This window comes from Notolabrus celidotus, chromosome 1 (genome assembly GCF_009762535.1).
Source record: "Notolabrus celidotus isolate fNotCel1 chromosome 1, fNotCel1.pri, whole genome shotgun sequence".
Lineage (NCBI taxonomy): Eukaryota > Metazoa > Chordata > Actinopteri > Labriformes > Labridae > Notolabrus > Notolabrus celidotus.
The window spans coordinates 16169052-16190875 of record NC_048272.1 but is presented as its reverse complement, the minus strand read 5'-3'; the positions used below and the strand labels follow the sequence as shown (position 1 = coordinate 16190875).

Genomic DNA, 21824 nt, shown 5'->3' with positions numbered 1-21824 from the left:
GTTGAGTTTTAACATCTTATCTTACCTCCAGTGCTTCCTCATTAAGATACTGCATCATAAGAGCATTTCCTCAGTTAGTTCAGAGACTTCTTTATTTTTTTTCATTTATTTCATTTTTATTGCTATTATTATTATTGTTGCATACATTGTGTACTTAACCTCAGGATTACGGGGTTGGTTTGGGGTCGGAGCTGGAATTGGGATGGAGGGGTCTTTTTGTTCTTGTTTTTATATATATCTTTTTTTCAAATGTATTCTTTTTTAGGTTGTTTTTATGTACAGCACTTTGCATTACAATGTCATTGTATGAAAAGCGCTTTATAAATAAAGTCTGATTGATTGATTGATTGATTGATTGATTGATTGATTGATTGATTGATTGACTGATTGATTGATTGATTGATTGATTGATTGATTGATTGATTGATTGATTGATTGATTGAAAGCCCAAAATTTGTGACAGATATACAGATGCTAGCAAGCATCACTTGAATAAATAAGAAAATCTGGACGCAAGTCTTAAAATTGGATTTTGAGTCTGTATGAGAAAATAAATGCTATGGCTTGTTCAGCAGCATCATGTTGCATATAATATTCTTTGTGAGCCCTGTACCTCAAACAATTATCTGATGCCCAAAATATGTACACATTGCTAGACAGCTGGATCAATAGTAAGTATGCATGAACTGGTTTGCTAATGGCCTAAAACTACCACTGCTTATCAGCTGGAAAATATTATGTTGAGGGACCCCTTGTGGTATGATATGAAGAAGTTGAAATTAACACCTAAAATAGCTGGTTTGAAGTCTTGTACAGCTTTGTCAGGCTGATATAGTAAAGGTGGAGTAATATTTCTTGTATCAGCTGGCAGAAAGGGGACAGCTTTATCCAATCAATGCAGTTTGGGGGCAAATTTTAAACTTAGAACATGAGAAGGAAAAGGAAACAGTAGCAGAAAATTAAAAAGGGGTTAGCAAACCCTGCTGCTAGCTGGCTTAAACACCCTTCACAAGACTGTTACTGGCAGAATATACCACCACTGTGGAGGGGAGTAAAATCTCAATAATTGAATTTGGGGCTAAATGAATGCTGAATTCTTTTTAACTCTTTAGAAAAACTCCAAACCCGTTAAATGACATCAAGAAACAACCTTTTTTTCTCAACAATGAGCAAGATACCAGCATAAAAGTGATAACTAATGCATGATATGTGAAAAAAATAAAACTCATACAAGTGGAAGACTTATGGAATTCTTCTCCACCCCACTGACAACAAATGCCTCACTTTTCATCATGAAAGAGAGATAGCGTTAGCTTAAACTGGGATATTGCTGCAGTGATAAGAAATTCTCCTGAACACCTTGAAGAAGCCTCAGACAGCTTTTTTTTCTGGAGCTGGACAACAGCTGTAACCCCTGATCTCTTTGCTACCTTATCAAAGACATACAGCAGGTGACCAAGCAGATGAGTCCCATGTCCATGTCTTGTAGTATACATAATTCATTAAGCTACCAGTGCTAAAAATTAATGAGACATTAGTAACGGTCTGTAAAGCAGCCCATTAAGTGTCCAGTCGTTAAAGTCAGATGGATTTTTTCCCCTAAAACCTTTTTTTCAGAGGGTAAGATTTTCAAACCACCCATTTGTGAGGACTTCCTGTTGATTGAAAGACCTGTCTAGGAAGACAAAACAAGTGTTGATTTATTTTACAACCCTGAAACCCCTAAAAACTTTTTTTTATGAATTCATCTATACTGTATTAAAGTGTATTTATGAAAGCTCCTGTGTGGAACTTTGGGTTTGTGTTGATCTTGTGACAACCTGTTGACAAATCAGTAATTCTTCTCTCTTTGCTGATCCTGCCCTGTGCACACAGAATTCTCTAATGATAAATAGCATGCTACTTTCTTTCATTAGTCAAACACATCACTCTCTCTGCAGTTTGTTGTGAAAATTGTTCATAAATTGCGTAAAATACTTTGCCTGAAGAAAGAAGAATACACGAAAGCTTGATACACGAGTCACAGAATTTCCATGCACCTTCTGAACTGCATTAACTCAACATCAACATCATCTTTGGCATAGATAGCTGTATTCTGGTGTAAACGGTGCATTGTTTTTATGAAGGATGTGGCTATGAGGCTTCCTCTGGTCCCTCTGGTTAATTTATGTGTTGGCAACAAATGTTACCCACAGCAACTATATTGTTAGAGGCTGTGTGACGCCTGCAGATATGTATGTTGTGGTTTAAAAAAATGCTGAAAGGCTGAGGACTTCCTCAAAGTTTGCACACTCAATTTCAGACTGATTTATAGAAACACAAGGGGAGTAACCAGCAACCCTTTGTTAAATCAGAGGCACAATGGGTGTAGGAGCAGCGATATACACGTTGTTGGAGGTTTTCATTGCTGTTTGCAGCTGTTTTGGTAATATGTTGGTGATTTTGGCACTTTGGACTAGTAAGTGCATAAAGCGGCCTACCTTCTGCCTGATCGTGTCTCTGGCTGTGGCTGACTTCATGGTGGGCTGCATGGCAATACCAGTGGCTGTGGTGGTGGACAGACGAGTGGAGACTTCATTCTATGGTTGTCTCTTCCTCAGCTGCGTGGTCATCCTGTTCACAATGGTATCAGTTTTGTGTCTCGTTGCTATTGCCGTGGATCGATTCTTCAGGGTGTACGCCCCTCTCAAGTAAGGTTATTCTGATGTTCAAATCCATCTTGAAACCTATGTTTGCAAAGAAAAATAAAAACCAAAGCCAGGGTTAGGAATTTGACGTAATTTAATGATGACTGTCTTGGTGCTGCACACTGATAAAACTAACTGTAAGCTTTTTTATCACTTGCATTGTGAAAAGGCTGTATAATATCAATTTTCTAAAGTTTTGTTTGTTATCAAACCCCGCAAAAATATACATACTTGTACCAATCATTACCCCTTGTCTCTAGGTACAAAAGGACAGTAACACAGCGACACTCCTGGCTTGTGGTTGCAGCATGTTGGCTCGTTGCAGTACCACTGAGTTTAGCTCCCATGCTTGGCTGGTACAACCATGAAACCTCTTCAAAAACAGTCAACTCTACTATTGTTTGCCAGTTTGTAGCAGTGATCCCCATGTCCTATCTGGTTTACTTCAACTTTTTCTTCTGTAGCCTCCCCCCTCTGTTGGTAATGACTGCACTTTATGGCTACGTCTTCTATACAATTCGAGGAAACCTCAGAGAGAGACCCGGCAACGCTGCCCAACAACAGTCTAAGAACTACCTGAAGAAAGAGAAAGATCTGGCCAGATCTCTGTCTCTGGTCCTGGCTCTGTTCGCCCTGTCCTGGCTCCCAATCCACATCATGAACTGCATTATTTACTTTATGGGGCCAAGTGATGTACCAGAAACAGCTGTCTATGTTGGCATCCTGCTTTCTCATGCTAACTCAGCTGTAAACCCTGTTGTGTATGCGTTCAAAATACAAAAGATTAGGACAGCGTACCTAAAGATCTGGAGACGGTGTGCTGTATGTGGAAGAGAAAAAAACAAGGAGTTCAGACAAGCCAGACAACAGATAACAATCTTAGCAGTATCATGAACAGTGTGGCCAAACCTGAATAAGGGAATAATGTACAAACTTGTTCATTAGAGTGTCTATTTGACCATAGAAGCAACTTAAAACACATTGATTCTTCTTGATATATGCAATGTTTTTATTTTTTTACCTTGTATTGTTTCATTGTTTTTTAGTCATGTCGTCACATAACTTTAAAGGCTTGTGGTTTGATGAGTCATAGTTAACTTTGAGAACAGCTCTATGTAGTTTGATTTTTTTTTTGTTCTGTATTTTGAGAGCGATGACTTCCATTTCCTGTTTGCGATAAACATTATAATGAGTACAATTTCCACTGCTGTTAGTCTTTAAGCTATGTTCACCCTCTGTTATGAGTGAACAAGATGATCAATTCTCTTTCTGTAAAACAACAAAAAGTGTACTTCCTCAAAGGTGTTCTATTAAAGATGTAGTTTTGAAGCTTGGGGGAGGTGAGAATTGAACTGCTGCAGAGAGACGTGTGCAGGTGTAGCAGTGGCACCAAATGATTAAGAATTTAACTTACACAAAAATGGCGACTTATTATTATTAGTAATATTAATATTACTAATAAGAAGAATAATACATTTTTTTATAAAAGCGCTTTAAAAGATTCTCCAAGACACTTTACAAGAAAATAAATTATACAATAGAAAGCAATGGAAAACAGTCCAAAAAAACAAAGGAAAGCAAGGCAGCAAAACAAAAACAAAACAAGACAAAACAAAACAAGACAAGACAAGACAAAACAAAACAAAACAAAACAAAACAAAACAAAACAAAACAAAACAAAACAAAGCAAAACAAAACAAAACAAAAATCAAACAATTATAGGTTAAAAGCCTTTGTAAATAGGTGGGATTTGAGTCCGGATTTGAATTTGATGAGTGAGGGAGAGAATCTGAGTTGTTGTGGGAGAGAGTACCAGAGGGTGGGGGCAGCGACAGAGAAGGCCCTGTCCCCCCAGGTTCGGTGCTTGGGTTTGGTGAAAGGGGTGAGGAGGTTGGCATTGGTGGAGCAGAGGTTGCGGGAGTGATTGTATGGCTGCAGAAGGTTGGTGAGGTAGGAGGGAGCTAGATCATGGAGGGCTTTGTAGGTGATGAGGAGGATCTTGTACTGTATTCTGGAGGTGATGGGAAGCCAGTGGAGGTTCTGGAGGACTGGGGTGATGTGGTCTCTGGAGCGGGAGTGAGTGAGGAGGCGTGCAGCTGAGTTTTGCATGTATTGTAATTTGTTGAGGAGGGTGTTGGGTGAACCGTAGAGGATGCTATTGCAATAATCGAGTCTTGAGGTGATGAAGGCGTGGATGAGAGTTTCAGCGGCAGTGAAGGAAAGGGAGGGGCGGAGACGGGCGATGTTTTTGAGGTGGAAGAAAGCAGTTTTTGAAATATTGTTAATGTGTTGTTAAAAGTTGAGGGACTGATCGAAAATGATGCCAAGGTTACGGATGTGGGTGGATGCTGAAACAGTGGATTTATCAATAGTGAGTGAGAAGTCCGGGCAGGTGGAAGTGAGGGATTTTGGGCCTATGATAAGAATTTCGGATTTATTACAATTTAGTTTAAGGAATTTTGTTTGCATCCAGGAGTTTATTTCAGTGAGGCAGTTTGTGAGGGTGGTGTGGGAAGCAGCGGTGATGGATGTGGTTGAAATGTAAAGCTGGATGTCGTCGGCATAACAGTGGAAATGGAGGCCATGGCGGCGTATGATGTGACCAAGGGGGAGCATGTAGATGATGAAGAGGAGGGGACCAAGCACCGAACCCTGGGGGACACCATGAGAGAGGGGGGCTGTGCGTGACATGAGATTGTTGATGCTGATAAACTGGTGGCGGTCAGAGAGGTAGGATTTGAACCAGGAGAGGGCAGTGCCAGTGATACCGAGGGAGTATTGAAGGCGGGTGAGCAGGATGGAGGGATTGAGGGTGTCGAAAGCTGCATTAATGTCCAGGAGGAGGAGGATGCTGAGGGAGTTGTTATCAGATGAGAGGAGGAGGTCGTTGGTGATTTTGAGAAGGGCTGTTTCTGTGCTGTGATGAGTTCTGAATCCGGATTGAAATGGTTCGTACAGTTGATTGGAGTAAAGATAGGCTTTGATCTGGGTGGCGACAGTACGTTCAAGGATCTTTGACAGGAACACGAGGATGGGAATGGGGCGGTAATTGAAATATAAGACTAAGACAGTTAATGTTCAACTCCTCTTTGTTTGGGAGGCGGAATCAGCAAAACAAAAACAAAACAAGGCAAAACAAAACAAAACAAAGTACCCTCTCTGAGTGCTTCAGTTAAAGATCAGTGATATACCTTATCTTCATACCTGTCCCTAACTATTTCATTTGAGAAAAAAACTCTTATGTACAAAAATTAATAATAACAATCTTTATTTATATAGCACTTTTCAAAACAGGTTTACAAAGTGTTTTACAAATAGGAAAAAAACTAAAAGACAATGAAAGAGAAATGTGAGGAAGACTGAAAAAGAATAAAATAATTTTAAAAAACAATAACCTGCAGGGAGGTGACATCAAGAAGAAATGATACAAAGGAAGATAAAAACTGTTAAGACAAAAGGTTAAGATAAAACAATGTTGGATTACTGAAAACAACAAAATATAAAAGCTGTATTACATTTTTGGCACATCTCTATGAACACCCACAGTACACAGCATTTAACCCACACTAATGCACTATCACATTAGATTTTTATAGTTTCTTCTTAATGGAAATCATTAATTATGAATGGTCTGAGACCAGGCTGGGGATACGATGAGTAGTCTTCCTGATTTGAGGTACATCAAGCGTATATTTTACTAAGAATAACCAACATTGGTATACAGTATATTTTCTTATCAAAGCATCTGATATAGATGTCCCAAAAACAAAGAGGGGGGATGGGGGGCGTTTTCAGTCCAGGCTCCACAACTGTGTAATGATCTGATTCTGTACTCTCATTTAAGTCATTTCTTAAAACTTGCTTTATCAGGGAGCCTTTTCTGATTTTACATTTTCAAATGTTTACTTCATGTTGGTTCATAAGCAAAATAGTCCGTCTCCTCCATCCCTTTCCTTTATTCTCATCAAACTTTGTTGCTCTAATATCTCAACTTATCTGCAACAACGCTGAAGTTGGCATTCTCATTGTAGCTTCCGATCGCGGCTGCTGCGGGATAGGTTGTTGAAACAAAACCACCATACTGAGATTGTCAGATCTGGACAAGATCTACTATCTCTTTAAACATAATGTCATATTTGTGAGACTCTTATTCTATTTTCGAAAATGCAAATTGCTTAATATTTAGTCACGGTATAATAATAATTTGATGAGAGGTGAAAAAGACAATAAAATCAACTTTTCTTACATTTTCACGTGTAGAATAAAATTGTACAATTCGGAATCTTTTTAGGGAGACTAGCCTCTCTATAAGAATCCAGTACAGATATGAGAAGCATATGAGTTGGGGTTCTGGGTCAGGACTCAACTCAACTCAACTCAACTCAACTCAACTCAACTCAACTCAACTCAACTTTATCTATATAGCACCTTTCATAGACCTACATAAAAACATGCAGCCCAAAATGTTTCACAGAATAACAGAGAGACAGAAAACAACAGCAATGGTAAAATTATAAAAGGCATGATTATAAACAAAATACTTAAAAATAAAATAAAATCAACACAGCAAAATCAATAAAATAAGTAATAGTGGAAAGAAATAATAAAAATAAAAATAAGGTAGTGTTAACAAGATCAGATGAATACAAGAAATAAATGTATAATTAAATAAGACAAATAAATGATAAAGCAATGATTAAAATAATAATGATTAAAATAATAATTAAAATAATAATGCAATCCAGGGCTAAAAATAAATCAATCCAAATTAAAAGCTAGATTAAAAATGCTTTCTGCATTTTCACAAATTTAACAAAGTTTTCACGAATCTGAAAACGAAACTTAAAGAGACTGCAGCATCTGTGGAATAATTTAAGTCAGATCGGAGAAGTCTTGGCATTTGGTTCTGGATCAGAGCTTGGTTCAATGTGGTCTAAACAGAAAAAAGCAGTGAATTTTACATTTTTATAAATATAACTAAAGTTCACGAATCTGGAACTGTATTATAAAAATGTATAAATATGTAGACTTTCTAAGATAATATAGTCCAGATCGGACATGTCTAGGTAGGCTATAGTGGATTTGGATCAGGACCTTGTTTTCATAATCTTCCTCGTAATAGCCAAATGAGCAGCTATACGAATAAGACGCTAACTTCGCCGTGGCATAGTCATAGATGAGTTATGGTTATACCATGCAGCTACTTCCGGGTACCAAGGAACACAGACTATCGGGACAATAATGTGTAGATCATTCAGACGAAAGGCGTGCAGTGGGAGAACCATAAGATAAAGTGATCTGTCTTTAACGTCGCTGGGCTGCATGTGGTGTACTCAATGGAAAACTCTCTCGGGGTTAATACATAACACATGCTCCCTGCAAAGGTCGCTTTTTAGTCACTTATTTAAACGACTGAGTCGGGACCTCTTCCTAGTTGACATTTAAACAGAGATAGGCTGTAGAGTTTTTCCATACTTCATTGAGTCATTACTTTGTTGGACTGACTTCTTACTGCTCCACTAGGACCGATTCTGTAACGTGTCTGAGTGAGGCAAAGGTAAGAGACGGCCGGTCAGGTTTGTTTAATATGTGATGATAGATAAAGTCGACAAATCAGTGTAACAGTAACGTTGAGATTGTTTTCGTGTCTTTGATTCAACTGGTTCACAAAGATGACTGGTTATGTAACATACCAATGGTTCAGCTACTTGGTCGAGTAAACACTGAAGTTAACTTTTGCTAAAATTCAGTTTCTTGCAACGTTTGCTTATAGGCAGGGGCGTCGTAGTGTGGGGGGGGGGCAAGTGGGTAAGGGGGCCCTTAACGAGCCTGAAATAAAATGTGTTTTCTACTACGCTTTTCTTTTCTTTTGTTAGAACTGCAATAATATAACTAAAATTATCTGAATAAATAAACAAACATTCAGAATTCCTTTCTGGAAAAAAGGGGAGTCTCTCTCAAAGGGGTGCTGAGTGGACAGCGGCTGCGGAACAGACTATGAGCCTTGATCAATCAATGTGGATGCACGATTAATAAATTAAAAACACATGCAATGGGCTATTGGTGTGATTTAAACAGCTGTCTATGCCTAAAGAGGCTTCACTAAACGGATAAAAATACATTCAGCAAGTACAAAAAGAATGCGGGGTGGCGTGGCTCCGTGAGATGCACGTCCCATGCCTAAAGTGGGGAATTGTCATATTTTCACAGCATCAAGTGTGGCTGAATCTGATTAAAAGTAAACTGTAGGTTTTCAGAGTTCTATTTTACTCCACGAGGTTAGATTATACCAAATAATGCCCCCTTGTTGTTATTCAGCAAGTCCCTTGGCTTCAAATAATCTTGTTTAAAGAGGTGGTCAGTCTGAAGATCAATATTGTGCAGTTACATTTGGAGAAATTGTAAAAAATATATATACATATATATTGATATGTAGCTTAAATTTGAGTCAGTTAACCAGGATAGTTTTAAGCATTTATGTTAGTTTAATGCAAATAAACTTGGTTATAGCAGCAATGTTATATTTTGTAGGGTTGGCTGTGGTGATGGGGCCCACTGAGATATCTTTCCAGGGGGCCAAGACTTCCTGGCAACGCCCCTGCTTATCGGTCAAAACTGGATCAAAGGTTCTACGGGGCTTCCCATACAATCAGAGATACTATTACCACCACTACGACTAATAATAATGATAATAATGGTATTAATAATTATTGTTGTTGTTGTTGTTATTAATTATTTTTAAGGTTGAACCTTGAACCTTGGTATCAATAATAGCGACAACAGTAAAGATCATAATAACTTGTTGTAACTTCACTGATGGAGCACCTTTTAAACAGATATTTACTGAATCGCTTTGATAGACAAAGCAGGGGCTGGAGATATTGAGACTTTTAAACGTGAACTAAAAACTAATATATTTAGTTTGGCTTCTATGTAGGGTTTAACAATTGTATTATTTTAATGTCTTATTCTGATTTTAATCTTGTTTTATTTATTAATTTTCTCTTTTTTATTATTCATCTAATAATATTAACTTTAATTGTTACGCACTTTACACCCGGAAACAAATCTCAAGATTCTACATGTCCCTGAAACAAGCAAAAGTAAAACAGGGTTAAAAACAGACAATAAATTGCAGACAGTTATTAAAAACAGTGTAGTTAAATAACTACTCAATTTTATTGCTATTTGTAGCCTTTATTTTATCTTCAACTCTTATCCTTACCCTTTTTATCTATTTATTTGAACTACTTTATTCTTAATGTTAATTTGATGCTTTAAATAATTTTAACTATACATATTTTATTGTTGTTGGTGTGCATTAGTCTATCCTAAAATCCATTTTTGTTTTTTAATGTCTTGCCATCATTTTATGTCTGGTTCTTTCTTGTTTTCAATGGCTGTTAAAGCACTTTGAATTGCATTTGATCTGTATGAAAGGTGCTTTATAAATAAAGCTTGATTGATTGATTGAAAGCAAAGGCAGGAGCTAAGGAGGATAACAGAATAATAATGCAACAGCTAGGCCAGAGAGAGAGAGAAAGAGAATACTAATACTAAAGATAAATGAGAGTAAATGCAAATAAAAGGGAAAGTGATAAGACAGGCAGATCTTGAAATGTATAGTTTGTTATTATTGGGATACGATTCTGTAACTAGGTGAGTCAGCTTCTGCTTCGGCCTGCATAGTTTACTCATTTCAACACTAAAATATCTTATACAACCAGAAAAGGCATCTGGGTTGTGAAACAATGAAAGGCAGTTTAGTAGTGGTGGAGTTTTAGACTTTTTGGGAGAGTTACTTGGATCTGACAATAATGAAACAAAAACTAGCTTCTGCTGATACATCGATAGGAAAAGATGCTGCCCCACCTCCACCACTGTCTTTATGTTTTGTATTTGTTTGTCGACCACACACAGATACAAATGAATAGACTATTTCTATCTTTCCATTGGGCTACAGATCTTTTGACAACAAAAAGATACTGGTGTCATTGCTATGATATACATTTGTCCGTAACAGTAATGACAGAGTTGGCAGTGAGGCAAATATCACAGAAAAAGTCTTAAAACTGCTTTTATTAGTAGATCTAATCTTATCGTATTTATCTTATCTCTCAGACAGAGGGATCAGTTAGATTTTATTGCCAGTATAGTGAACACATTTTAGGAGAAATGCCAAACTCCTATGTGCGTAGTCAAAGTTATCATTGAGAGAGCAAGAAGCAGATAAGAGAAAACAAAGTGCAGGTGAATCAATATGTTGGAGTTAGAGAAGGAATACTGACAGGCTTAAGAGCTATACTTTGGGTCTTAGTTTTGCAACATGTGAACTCTTTATTTTATTTTCTTCTAGTTCCTTGGAGACCATGCAGCTGGTGATCCGCCCGTTCCGTCCCTCAGACAAGGACATGGTACGTACTCTGTTCAGCATCGGCATCAAAGAACACATCGGCCCGTGCTTTAACAATGCCATGACCAGCCCTCTCCACCTCGCCGTCACCCTGGCTCTGTGTGTCATCGGCTACCTCTTCGGCTCTGTGTTGGGGGCCGTGCTATTAACTGTTGTCTGGGTGGGCCTCGTCTACTACTGCTGCCATGAGCTTTATGCAAGCTTTGTTGAGGAGAAACTCCGGACCGACATGCAGGACATCCCTGGGAATTATCAGAGCAGACCTGATGACTGTTTCTGGGTGGCTGAGGCTGAGGTTGATGGGAGGCCGCAAATCCTGGGTATCGTGGCTGTTTTGGCCAAACAAAGTGGGAAGGAAAGACACGGGGAACTCTTCAGAATGATTATCTCTCAGTCGTGTAGACGGATGGGCCTGGGCACCAGACTGACACAGACTGTGATTGACTATTGTAAAGAACGAGGTTTCTCCAAGGTGGAGCTGGAGACGAGTTCGACTCAGGCTGCAGCTGTGGCGCTGTATGAGAAACTGGGGTTTACCCTGGTCCTCACACACACTCAAACATATTCTCCGGACTGGATTGTACAACTGACAAGGGTTAGGATTTTAAAAATGGAAAAACTGCTGTAGTCCTGAGTTATCCCTGATCAGACCGGAATGTTTCTTCATCTGTCATCAATAAGACTTAGCTGAAACCAAATTTTCTCACGTTGTCTCACAAAAACAAAACAAAGCCTCATGTTGAGGTGGCCATACAAGGACATGCATTGAAATCAGGGATGTATGACATATTGAGCATATAGGTTATAATCTAGATTATGATCAAGTGAATATTTGATTATCGCGATAATACACCAATGGAAACTCAATACTGATAAAAACAACTGGTATAAACTGCTTTTCTTGACTTATTACATGCCTAGACATCCTGACACAGTAGGTGTTGGTATGCAACCTGCCATGACATGCAGAAAAGAAGAAGAGAGGCAGCCACAACAAGCTAACTGGGGAGAAAAAGTGGTGTCACCAGCGTGGTTGTTTACTGCTGATGTAAGAGACATTTGAGAAGTGCAGGAAGTTTACCAATGACAACCTCAAGCTTAATGACAAAATCACTGAGTTGAGAGAACTTAATGATCCACCTTTTTCCAAGATAGAAGAGCAAATAGGAAAGAAATTATAAACGAAAAAAGAGAAATGTGAGGAAGACTAAAAAACAATAACCTGCAGGGAGGTGACATCAAGAAGAAATTATTGAAAGTAAGATAAAAAAAAACGGTTAAGACAAAAGGTTAAAATAAAACAATGTTGTAATACTAAAAACAACAAAATATAAAAGCTGTATTACATTTTTGGCACATCTCTATGAACTCCCACAGTACACAGCATTTAACCCACACTAATGCACTATCACATTAGATTTTTATAGTTTCTTCCAAATGGAAATCATTAATTATGAATGGTCTGAGACCAGGCTGGGGATATGATGAGTAGTCTTCCTGATTTGAGGTACATCAAGCTACAGTATATTTTACTGTGAATAACCAACATTGTAGTCAGTATACTTCCTTATCAAAGCATCTGATATAGATGTCCCAAAAAAAAAAAGGGGGGGGGGTTGTAATGGTAAAATTGGTTCCATTTTGGTCAACTGCCCAAGACGCCCCATCTCTTGACCCCTCATCAAGACACTAGGTCCCATTGTGTTTTAAATTGTGATGTCTAGACCCTGAACCCTCCTTGATGAATAAACAATCCCATCCTGGTGCAGATACCTACAACAGACAAAGGGTGTGAAAGGGTGTGAAACACACCTTAGGGACCCCGCCCTGATGTAGATACCTGCAACAGACAAAGGGTGTGAAACACACCTTGGGGGGCGGTTCTAAGGTATAAATGTTCAAGCTTTCCCCATGTTCGAGTTCTTTCTTCATTCCAACCACTCGGGTGTTGACTGACCTTTTCCTTGCAAAGAAAATAAAACCTTGTCGGCCGGCAGAAGTCTCTATTTCATTATTCACCAGTAACGGGAAGTAACGGCAGAAACTTCCACAACAGGGGTTAGGGGGGGCAGGGCATTTTCAGTCACAACTGTGGAATGATCTGATTCTGTGCTTTCATTTAAAGGTGACATATCATGCAAAATCGGCTTTTTAATGGTTCTCTACCTGAAATATGTTTCCCTAGCATGTCTACAAAACCCCCGAGAATGAAAAAAATCCATTCTGCCCTGTTCTGATTTCTACACCTTTCTGTAAATGTGTGTGAAACGAGCCGTTTCAGACTTCCGTGTTTTTGTTACGTCACAACAATATCCGGTCTGTAACGGAGTCAGAGCTCGGAGCTTGTTCAGCCCATAGACTGTATAAAATACAACTCAACTTCTCCTTTTTTCATTCCCTGCACAAATTTGTGCTAACAAGGAGCTTAGGAGGGAGGCATGCTAGTTGTAGGCTGTCTTAATAAACACAAAGGTCAGTTTTACTCCCCACGTCTGCAGATTTGAAGATCTAGTGGATCATTTTTATTTTCCATGGAAAAGTGCTGGTGCTAGTTAGCATAACTACATGTCATAGCTGTAGCTGTAGCTGTAGCTGTAGCTGTAGCTGTAGCTGTAGCTGTAGCTGTGTACCAAGACATACGTCTACATACTGACAAATAAAACAACAAGTAACACAGAATCTGTGACCAATCCTTCAGAAAGGTCCTGCTGCCTTTCTGGCAGAGGTCGGTTTTACTCCCCACGTCTGCAGATTTGAAGATCTAGTGGATGATTTTTACTTATCATGGACAAGTGCTAGCGCTAGTTAGCATAGCCACATAGCTACATGTTCGTAGCTGTGTACCAAGACACACGTCTACATACTGATAAATAAAACAACAAGAAACACTAAATCTGTGACCGATCGTTCAGAAAGGTCCTGCTACAGACGCCTCTCCGTCAGGATCAGATTCTGGATCAGATTCAGAGGGTTGAAGTAACGCTATCTGTGAGCAGCCGTGTATATTCAGCCAACATGTAAACATTAGATCAAAGTGCTGGAGAGCCAAGGCCACATCCACTTCCTGAGGGGGCGTGGTCAGAGGGAAAACAGACTGTTCTGAGGAGGGCTGAAGAAGAGGGCTTTTCAGGCATGCCAAAATCTGATTTCAAAGTGTTTTTTGAGCATAAACTCTAAAGACATGTTTTGGGGACCTCTTAGACCAATATATATTGATGAAAAAAGCGTGATATGTCACCTTTAAGTCATTTCTTAAAACTTGCTTTTATCAGGGAGCCTTTACTGATTTTACATTTTCAAATGTTTACTTCATGTTGGTCCATAAGCAAAATAGTCCGTCTCCTCCATCCCTTTCCTTGATTCTCATCAGACTTTGTTGCTCTAATATTGTTTGATTCAATTTGTTGCCATTGAGCTCAACTTACCTGCAACAACGCTGAAGTTGGCTTCTTATTTGTAGCTTCTGATCGCGGCTGCTACGGGATAGGTTGTTGAAACAAAACCACCATACTGAGATTGTAAGATCTGGACAAGATCTACTATCCCTTATTCTCTTATTCTATTTTCAAAAATGCAAATAGGTAAATATTTATTCACGGTATAATAATCATTTGATGAGAGGTGAAAAAGACAATAAAATCAACCTTTCTTACATTTTCACGTGTAGAATAAAAATTCTACAATTCTGAATCTTTTTTAGGGAGACTAGCCTCTCTATAAGAATCCAGTACAGATATGAGAAGCATATGAGTTGGGGTTCTGGGTCAGGACTCAACTCAACTCAACTCAATGCAACTCAACTCAACTCAACTTATCTATATAGCACCTTTCATACATAAAAACATGCAGCCCAAAGTGCTTCGCATAATAACAGAGACAGAAAACAACAGCAATGGTAAAATTATAAAAGGCATGATTATAAATAAAATACTTAAAAAAATAAAAATAAATCAATACAGTAAAATTAATAAAATAAGGAAAGAAAAGTTAAAAATCAGGTAGCGTTAACAAGATCAGATGAATACAAGAAATAAATAGATAAATAAATAATTAAATAAGGTAAATATATGTTAAAGCAATGATTAAAATAATAATTAAAATAATAAAAAATATTAATGCTGTCCAGGGCTAAAAATAAATTACTCCAAATTAAAAGCTAGAATAAAAAGGCTTTCTGTATTTTCACAAATTTAGCAAAGGTTTCATGAATCTGAAAACAAAACTTAAAGAGGCTGCAGCATCTGTGGAATAATGGAAGTCAGATTTGAGAAGCCTTGGCATTTTGGTTCTGGATCAGAGCTTGGTTCAATGTGGTCTAAACAGAAAAAAAGCAGTGAATTTTACATTTTTATATATAGAACTAAAGTTTACGAATCTCTAACTGTATTATAAGAATGTATAAATATGTAGACTTTCTAAGATAATGCAGTCCAGATCGGACATGTCCAGGTAGGCTATAGTGGTTTTGGATCTTCCTCGTAATAGCCAAATTGGCAACTATACGAATAAGACGCTAACTTCAGCGTGGCATAGTCATATCATGCAGACGCTTCCGGTTATCAAGGAACACAGATTATCGGGACAATGATATGAAGATAGCCTTATTCAGACGAAAAGCATGCAGTGGGAGAACCATAAGATGCAGTGGTCTGTCTGTAACGTCGCTGGGCTGCATGTGGTGTACTCTATGGACAACTCTCTGGTTGTAACGTGGGATTAATACATAACACATGCTCCCTGCAAAGATCGATTTTGAGTCTCTTATTTAAATGACAGAGTCGGGACCTCTTCCTAGTTAACATTTAAACAGAAATAGGTCGTAGTGTTTGTCCACACTTCATAAGAGTCATTACTTTGTTGGACTGGCTTCTCACTGCTCCACCAGGACCAATTCTGTAACGTGTCTGAGTGAGGCAAAGGTAAGTGTAAGAGCCAGATTCATGTTTTTGGGTCAAACTGTGAAACACATTGTTTATTGTGCCACAAGGTGTCATTGTTTTGCTCATTAAGGGCACAGGTATAAAACTACGTCACCGCCTGGGTATCAGATGTGTGTCTTGACCTGGAGGGGCAGTTGGTTTTTGACCGTTGTTGCGTTGCTGTGACGCTGCGTCGGCAGGCGGCATGGAGAACCGTGTCTAAAATGTTTGTTCGTGCAATGAATGAAAACTTGTGGACGCTGTCTAATGGTGCGTTCACACCAAACGCGAATAGAATCATTCGCGCGAATGAATCACATGTAATGTCAATGCAGAGGCGCAAGTAGACGCGAGTAGAGGTCTGGCGGTGCGTATCGCGCGTATTCGGCGACGCGAATGGCGCGATTCGCGCGAATGGCGCGCATCATTCGCTTCTGAACTCAAGCGAATGAATCGCGCCGCGATAGCCAATCGGCGTGCAGATCCCCCAGTGACCTGTGTTGTGTGACGTATGGACCAGCGGAGATTCCAACGGGGATTCCCTCATCTGGAATATATGGGACACTTTGATTCTATCACCGTGCAGCTTCCCCAAACTCTGTGACTCTACCTGTTCTTATGGGATGAGGAATAAACAGGAGCTCACTGTGAGGACAGAGAGGGAGCAGGATTATGTCGTGAGTTGTGAAAAACTTTGTCTGTCAGCTATCGGTTGTAGTAGTAGGAAGTTATCTCTGCCCACTTTAGTATAACCGGCTTCCCCATTCAATGTCCGCGAGCTCAACCTTGTTACTGCGGTCAAGCCAGCATCCACTTCAGAAACGAAAGTCAAGCCAGCCTCCACTGTCTTCTGTTTGATGACAACAGACAGCTGTGGCGTGGGAGCCCCCCTCCCTCTCGTGTATATTCGCGTCTTGGCACTCGTTTACACGCGATTTTTACGCGCGAATTGAGCGAGTCATTCGCGCGAGTAGCGCGAGTAAACACAAATCGTTTGCGCGTCCATATTCGCGCGTTTAGCGCGATCGTTCGCGTTTGGTGTGAACGCACCATTACACTTCGTACGGTGATGCAATAAATGGATTGTTTTGTGCTGCAAACCAGAGTTTCGCTCAAGACCTGTTATTTCAACAACTACAGTAAACGATATTGTATGGACAAACATATGACAGTACGACGCGTCAGCCAAGTCATTCCCGGGAGATATAAAAACACACCTGCAGCTTTAGTACGAGACTAAGCGCCTATAGCAAGAGACGGTCAGGTTTGTTTAATATGATAGATGAAGTATGCAAGTGGTCGAGTAAACACTGAAGTTAACTTTTGCTAAAATTCAGTTTCTTGCAACGTTTGCTTATAGGCAGGGGCGTCGTAGTGAGGGGGGAGTGGGACTGACTACCTAGGGCCCAAGTGGGGAAGGGGGCCCTTATCGAGCCTGAAATAAAATGTGTTTTCTACTACGCTTTTCTTTTCTTTTGTTAGAACTGCAATAATATAATTAAAATTGTCTGAATAAATAATCAAACATTCAGAATTCCTTTCTGGAAAAAAGGGGAGTCTCTCTCAAAGGGGTGCTGAGTGGACAGCGGCTGCGGAACAGACTATGAGCCTTGATCAATCAATGTGGATGCACGATTAATAAGTTAAAAACACATACAATGGGCTATTAGTGTGATTTAAACAGCTGTCTATGCCTAAAGAGGCTTCACTAAACGGATAAAAATACATTCAGCAAGTACAAAAAGAATGCGGGGTGGCGTGGCTCCGTGAGATGCACGTCCCATCCCTAAAGTGGGGAATTGTCATATTTTCACAGCATCAAGTGTGGCTGAATCTAATTGAAAGTAAACTGTAGGTTTTCAGAGTTCTACTTTACTCCATGAGGTTAGATTACACCAAATAATGCCCCCTTGTCGTTATTCAGCAAGTCCCTTGGCTTCAAATAATCTTGTATAAAGAGGTGGTCAGTCTGAAGATCAATATTGTGCAGTTACATTTGGAGAAATTGTAAAAAAAATATATATATATATTGATATGTAGCTTAAATTTGAGTCAGTTAACCGGGATAGTTTTAAGCATTTATGTTAGTTTAATGCAAATAAACTAGTGTTATAGCAGCAATGTTATATTTTGTAGGGTTGGCTGTGGTGATGGGGCCCACTGAGATATCTTTTCAGGGGGCCCAGACTTCCTGGCAACGCCCCTGCTTATCGGTCAAAACTGGATCAAAGGTTCTACGGGGCTTCCCATACAATCAGAGATACTATTACCACCACTACGACTAATAATAATGATAATAATGGTATTAATAATTATTGTTGTTGTTATTAATTATTTTTAAGGTTGAACCTTGAACCTTGGTATTAATAATAGCGACAACAATAAAGATCATAATAACTTGTTGTAACTTCACTAATGGAGCACCTTTTAAACAGATATTTACTAAGTGCTTTGATAGACAAAGCAGGGGCTGGAGATATTGAGACTTTTAAACGTGAACTAAAAACTTATCTATTCGGTCTGGCTTTTATGTAAGGTTTGTCTTATGTGTCTTATTCTGATTTTAATCTTGTTTTATTTATTAATTTTCTCTTTTTTATTATTCATCTAATAATAATTAACTTTATTTGTTACGCACTTTACACTCTGAAACAAATCTCAAAATTCTACATGTCACTGAAACAAGCAAAAGTAAAACAGGGTTAAAAACAGACAATAAATTGCAGACAGTTATTAAAAACAGTGTAGCTAAATAACTACTCAATTTTATTGCTATTTGTAGCCTTTATTTTATCTTCAACTCTTATCCTTACCCTTTTTATCTATTTATTTGAACTACTTTATTCTCAATGTTAATTTGATGCTTTAAATAATTTTAACTATACATATTTTATTGTTGTTGGTGTGCATTAGTCTATCCTAAAATCCATTTTTGTTTTTTAATGTCTTGCCATCATTTTATGTCTGGTTCTTTCTTGTTTTCAATGGCTGTTAAAGCACTTTGAATTGCATTTGATCTGTATGAAAGGTGCTTTATAAATAAAGCTTGATTGATTGATTGAAAGCAAAGGCAGGCGCTAAGGAGGATAACAGAATAATAATGCAACAGCTAGGCCAGAGAGAGAATACGAATACTAAAGATAAATGAGAGTAAATGCAAATAAAAGGGAAAGTGATATGACAGGCAGATCTTGAAATGTATAGTTTGTTATTATTGGGATACGATTCTGTAACTAGGTGAGTCAGCTTCTGCTTCGGCCTGCACAGTTTACTCATTTCAACACTAAAATATTTTATACAACCAGAAAAGGCAACTGGATTGTGAAACTTACATATGCAGCAGGTCTAGCAGAATAGAATAGATCTTTATTGTCATGAAACAATGAAAGGCAGTTTAGTAGTGGTGGAGTTAAAGACTTTTTGGGAGAGTTACTTGGATCTGACAATAATGAAACAAATACTAGCTTCTGCTGATACATCGATAGGAAAAGATGCTGCCCCACCTCCACCACTGTCTTTATGTTTTGTATTTGTTTGTCGACCACACACAGATACAAATGAATAGACTATTTCTATCTTTCCATTGGGCTACAGATCTTTTGACAACAAAAAGATACTGGTGTCATTGCTATGATATACACTTGTCCGTAACAGTGATGACAGAGTTGGCAGTGAGGCAAATATCTCAGAAAAAGTCTTAAAACTGCTTTTATTAGTAGATCTAATCTTATCGTATTTATCTTATCTCTCAGACAGAGGGATCAGTTAGATTTTATTGCCAGTATAGTGAACACATTTTAGGAGAAATGCCAAACTCCTATGTGCGTAGTCAAAGTTATCATTGAGAGAGCAAGAAGCAGATAAGAGAAAACAAAGTGCAGGTGAATCAATATGTTGGAGTTAGAGAAGGAATACTGACAGGCTTAAGAGCTATACTTTGGGTCTTAGTTTTGCAACATGTGAACTCTTCATTTCATTTTGTTCTAGTTCCTTGGAGACCATGCAGCTGGTGATCCGCCCGTTCCGTCCCTCAGACAAGGACATGGTACGTACTCTGTTCAGCATCGGCATCAAAGAACACATCGGCCCGTGCTTTAACAATGCCATGACCAGCTCTCTCCACCTCGCCGTCACCCTGGCTCTGTGTGTCATTGGCTACCTCCTCGGCTCTGTGTTGGGGGCCGTGCTGTTAACTGTTGTCTGGGTGGGCCTCGTCTACTACTGCTGCCATGAGCTTTATACAAGCCTTGTTGAAGAGAAACTCCGGACCGACATGCAGGACATCCCTGGGAATTATCAGAGCAGACCTGATGACTGTTTCTGGGTGGCTGAGGCTGAGGTTGATGGGAGGCCGCAAATCCTGGGTATCGTGGCTGTTTTGGCCAAACAAAGTGGGAAGGAAAGACACGGGGAACTCTTCAGAATGATTATCTCTCAGTCGTGTAGACGGATGGGCCTGGGCACCAGACTGACTCAGACTGTGATTGAGTATTGTAAAGAACGAGGTTTCTCCAAGGTGGAGCTGGAGACGAGTTCGACTCAGGCTGCAGCTGTGGCGCTGTATGAGAAACTGGGGTTTACCCTGGTCCTCACATACACTCCAACATATACTTCTGACTGGGTTGTACAACTGACAAGGGTCAAGTTTTTAAAAATGGAAAAACTGCTGTAGTCCTGAGTTATCTCTGATCAGATATGAATGTTTCTTCATCTGTCATCAATAAGACTTAACTGAAACCAAATTTCTCACACGTTGTCTCACAAAAACAAAACAAAGCCACATGTCAAGGTGGCCATGCATTAAAATCAGGGATGTATGACATATTGAGCATATAGGTTATAATCTAGATTATGATCAAGTGAATATTTGATTATCACGATAATACACCAATGGAAACTCAATACTGATAAAAACAACTGGTATAATACGATATAATGTACTTTATTGTCCCCGTAGGGAAATTTGTCTTTGACATCAGTGCTGCACGTTACCTGCTCCTACAAAAATCCCCACAAGAACACATAAATAAATAAGAAAAGTACAATAAAATAGTACACATTCATACAACACACAGCATACTCTTAAAGAGAGAGCACCATAACACTGTCCCAACCCTAACAGGCTATTTACTATTTAAAATTCTAATAGAGATCGGCACAAAGGGGTTTATAAAACAATTCAATTTACATGTGGGGACTCTGTACCTTCTTCCAGATGGTAAAAGTTCATACTCAGAGATCACAGAGAGGTAACATTTCCAATCTGAGCAAGTGCAGCAAAACTGACAAGAGTGTCAGATAAACGTCCAAACTCAGTCTCTAATCCTTTATTCTGGTTCTGGTTCTTTGACAGAGCAGACTGTTGTTTACAAATTAGGAAATATGTTATTGAGATTTATGACAATAATGAATGCCTACTATAAAAAGAAGTTCATTTAATTGTAAGCAGTAAGTTGGGAAGATGTGTTGGACTCTATTCTTAAAATAGGGGCACTTTCATACAAAGGTAGCTTTTGTAAGTAGTGCAATATATAGAGAACAGTTTCAGACATCCACACAGTCTTAAGAGTGAAGGAGGAGGAGTCTCAGCAGGTAAAATAAGTGAAACACCTCTATAGCTGTGTAAGACCTTCAAAGTTGGGAAAAAAATATCTACATCAACAGTAAAATATTTTTTTATTCCATCAAAATTCCTCATTTACAGGATGATTAGTGAGGAATACCAGCATTCATTACTGGCAACGTTTTTTTTCCCAAATCTTCCAGTACTATAAACCATAAAAAGACCTCTGAAGAATTCAGAAA

General features: G+C 38.8%; 2 protein-coding genes across 2 annotated transcripts; both read left to right on the top strand.

The window, feature by feature from the left end:
- Window positions 1–2303: 2303 nt before the first annotated feature.
- Window positions 2304–11995, top strand: LOC117814224 (probable N-acetyltransferase camello). The gene is made up of 2 exons (XM_034685432.1): window positions 2304–2690; window positions 11044–11995. The coding sequence occupies exons 1-2, from the start codon at window positions 2362–2364 to the stop codon at window positions 11726–11728; spliced, it is 1014 nt and encodes a 337-aa protein (XP_034541323.1). The 5' UTR covers window positions 2304–2361; the 3' UTR covers window positions 11729–11995.
- Window positions 11996–15891: 3896 nt separating this feature from the next.
- Window positions 15892–20908, top strand: LOC117814229 (probable N-acetyltransferase camello). Its single transcript, XM_034685446.1, has 2 exons — window positions 15892–16019; window positions 20007–20908. The coding sequence occupies exon 2, from the start codon at window positions 20020–20022 to the stop codon at window positions 20689–20691; it is 672 nt and encodes a 223-aa protein (XP_034541337.1). The 5' UTR covers window positions 15892–16019; window positions 20007–20019; the 3' UTR covers window positions 20692–20908.
- Window positions 20909–21824: the final 916 nt, after the last annotated feature.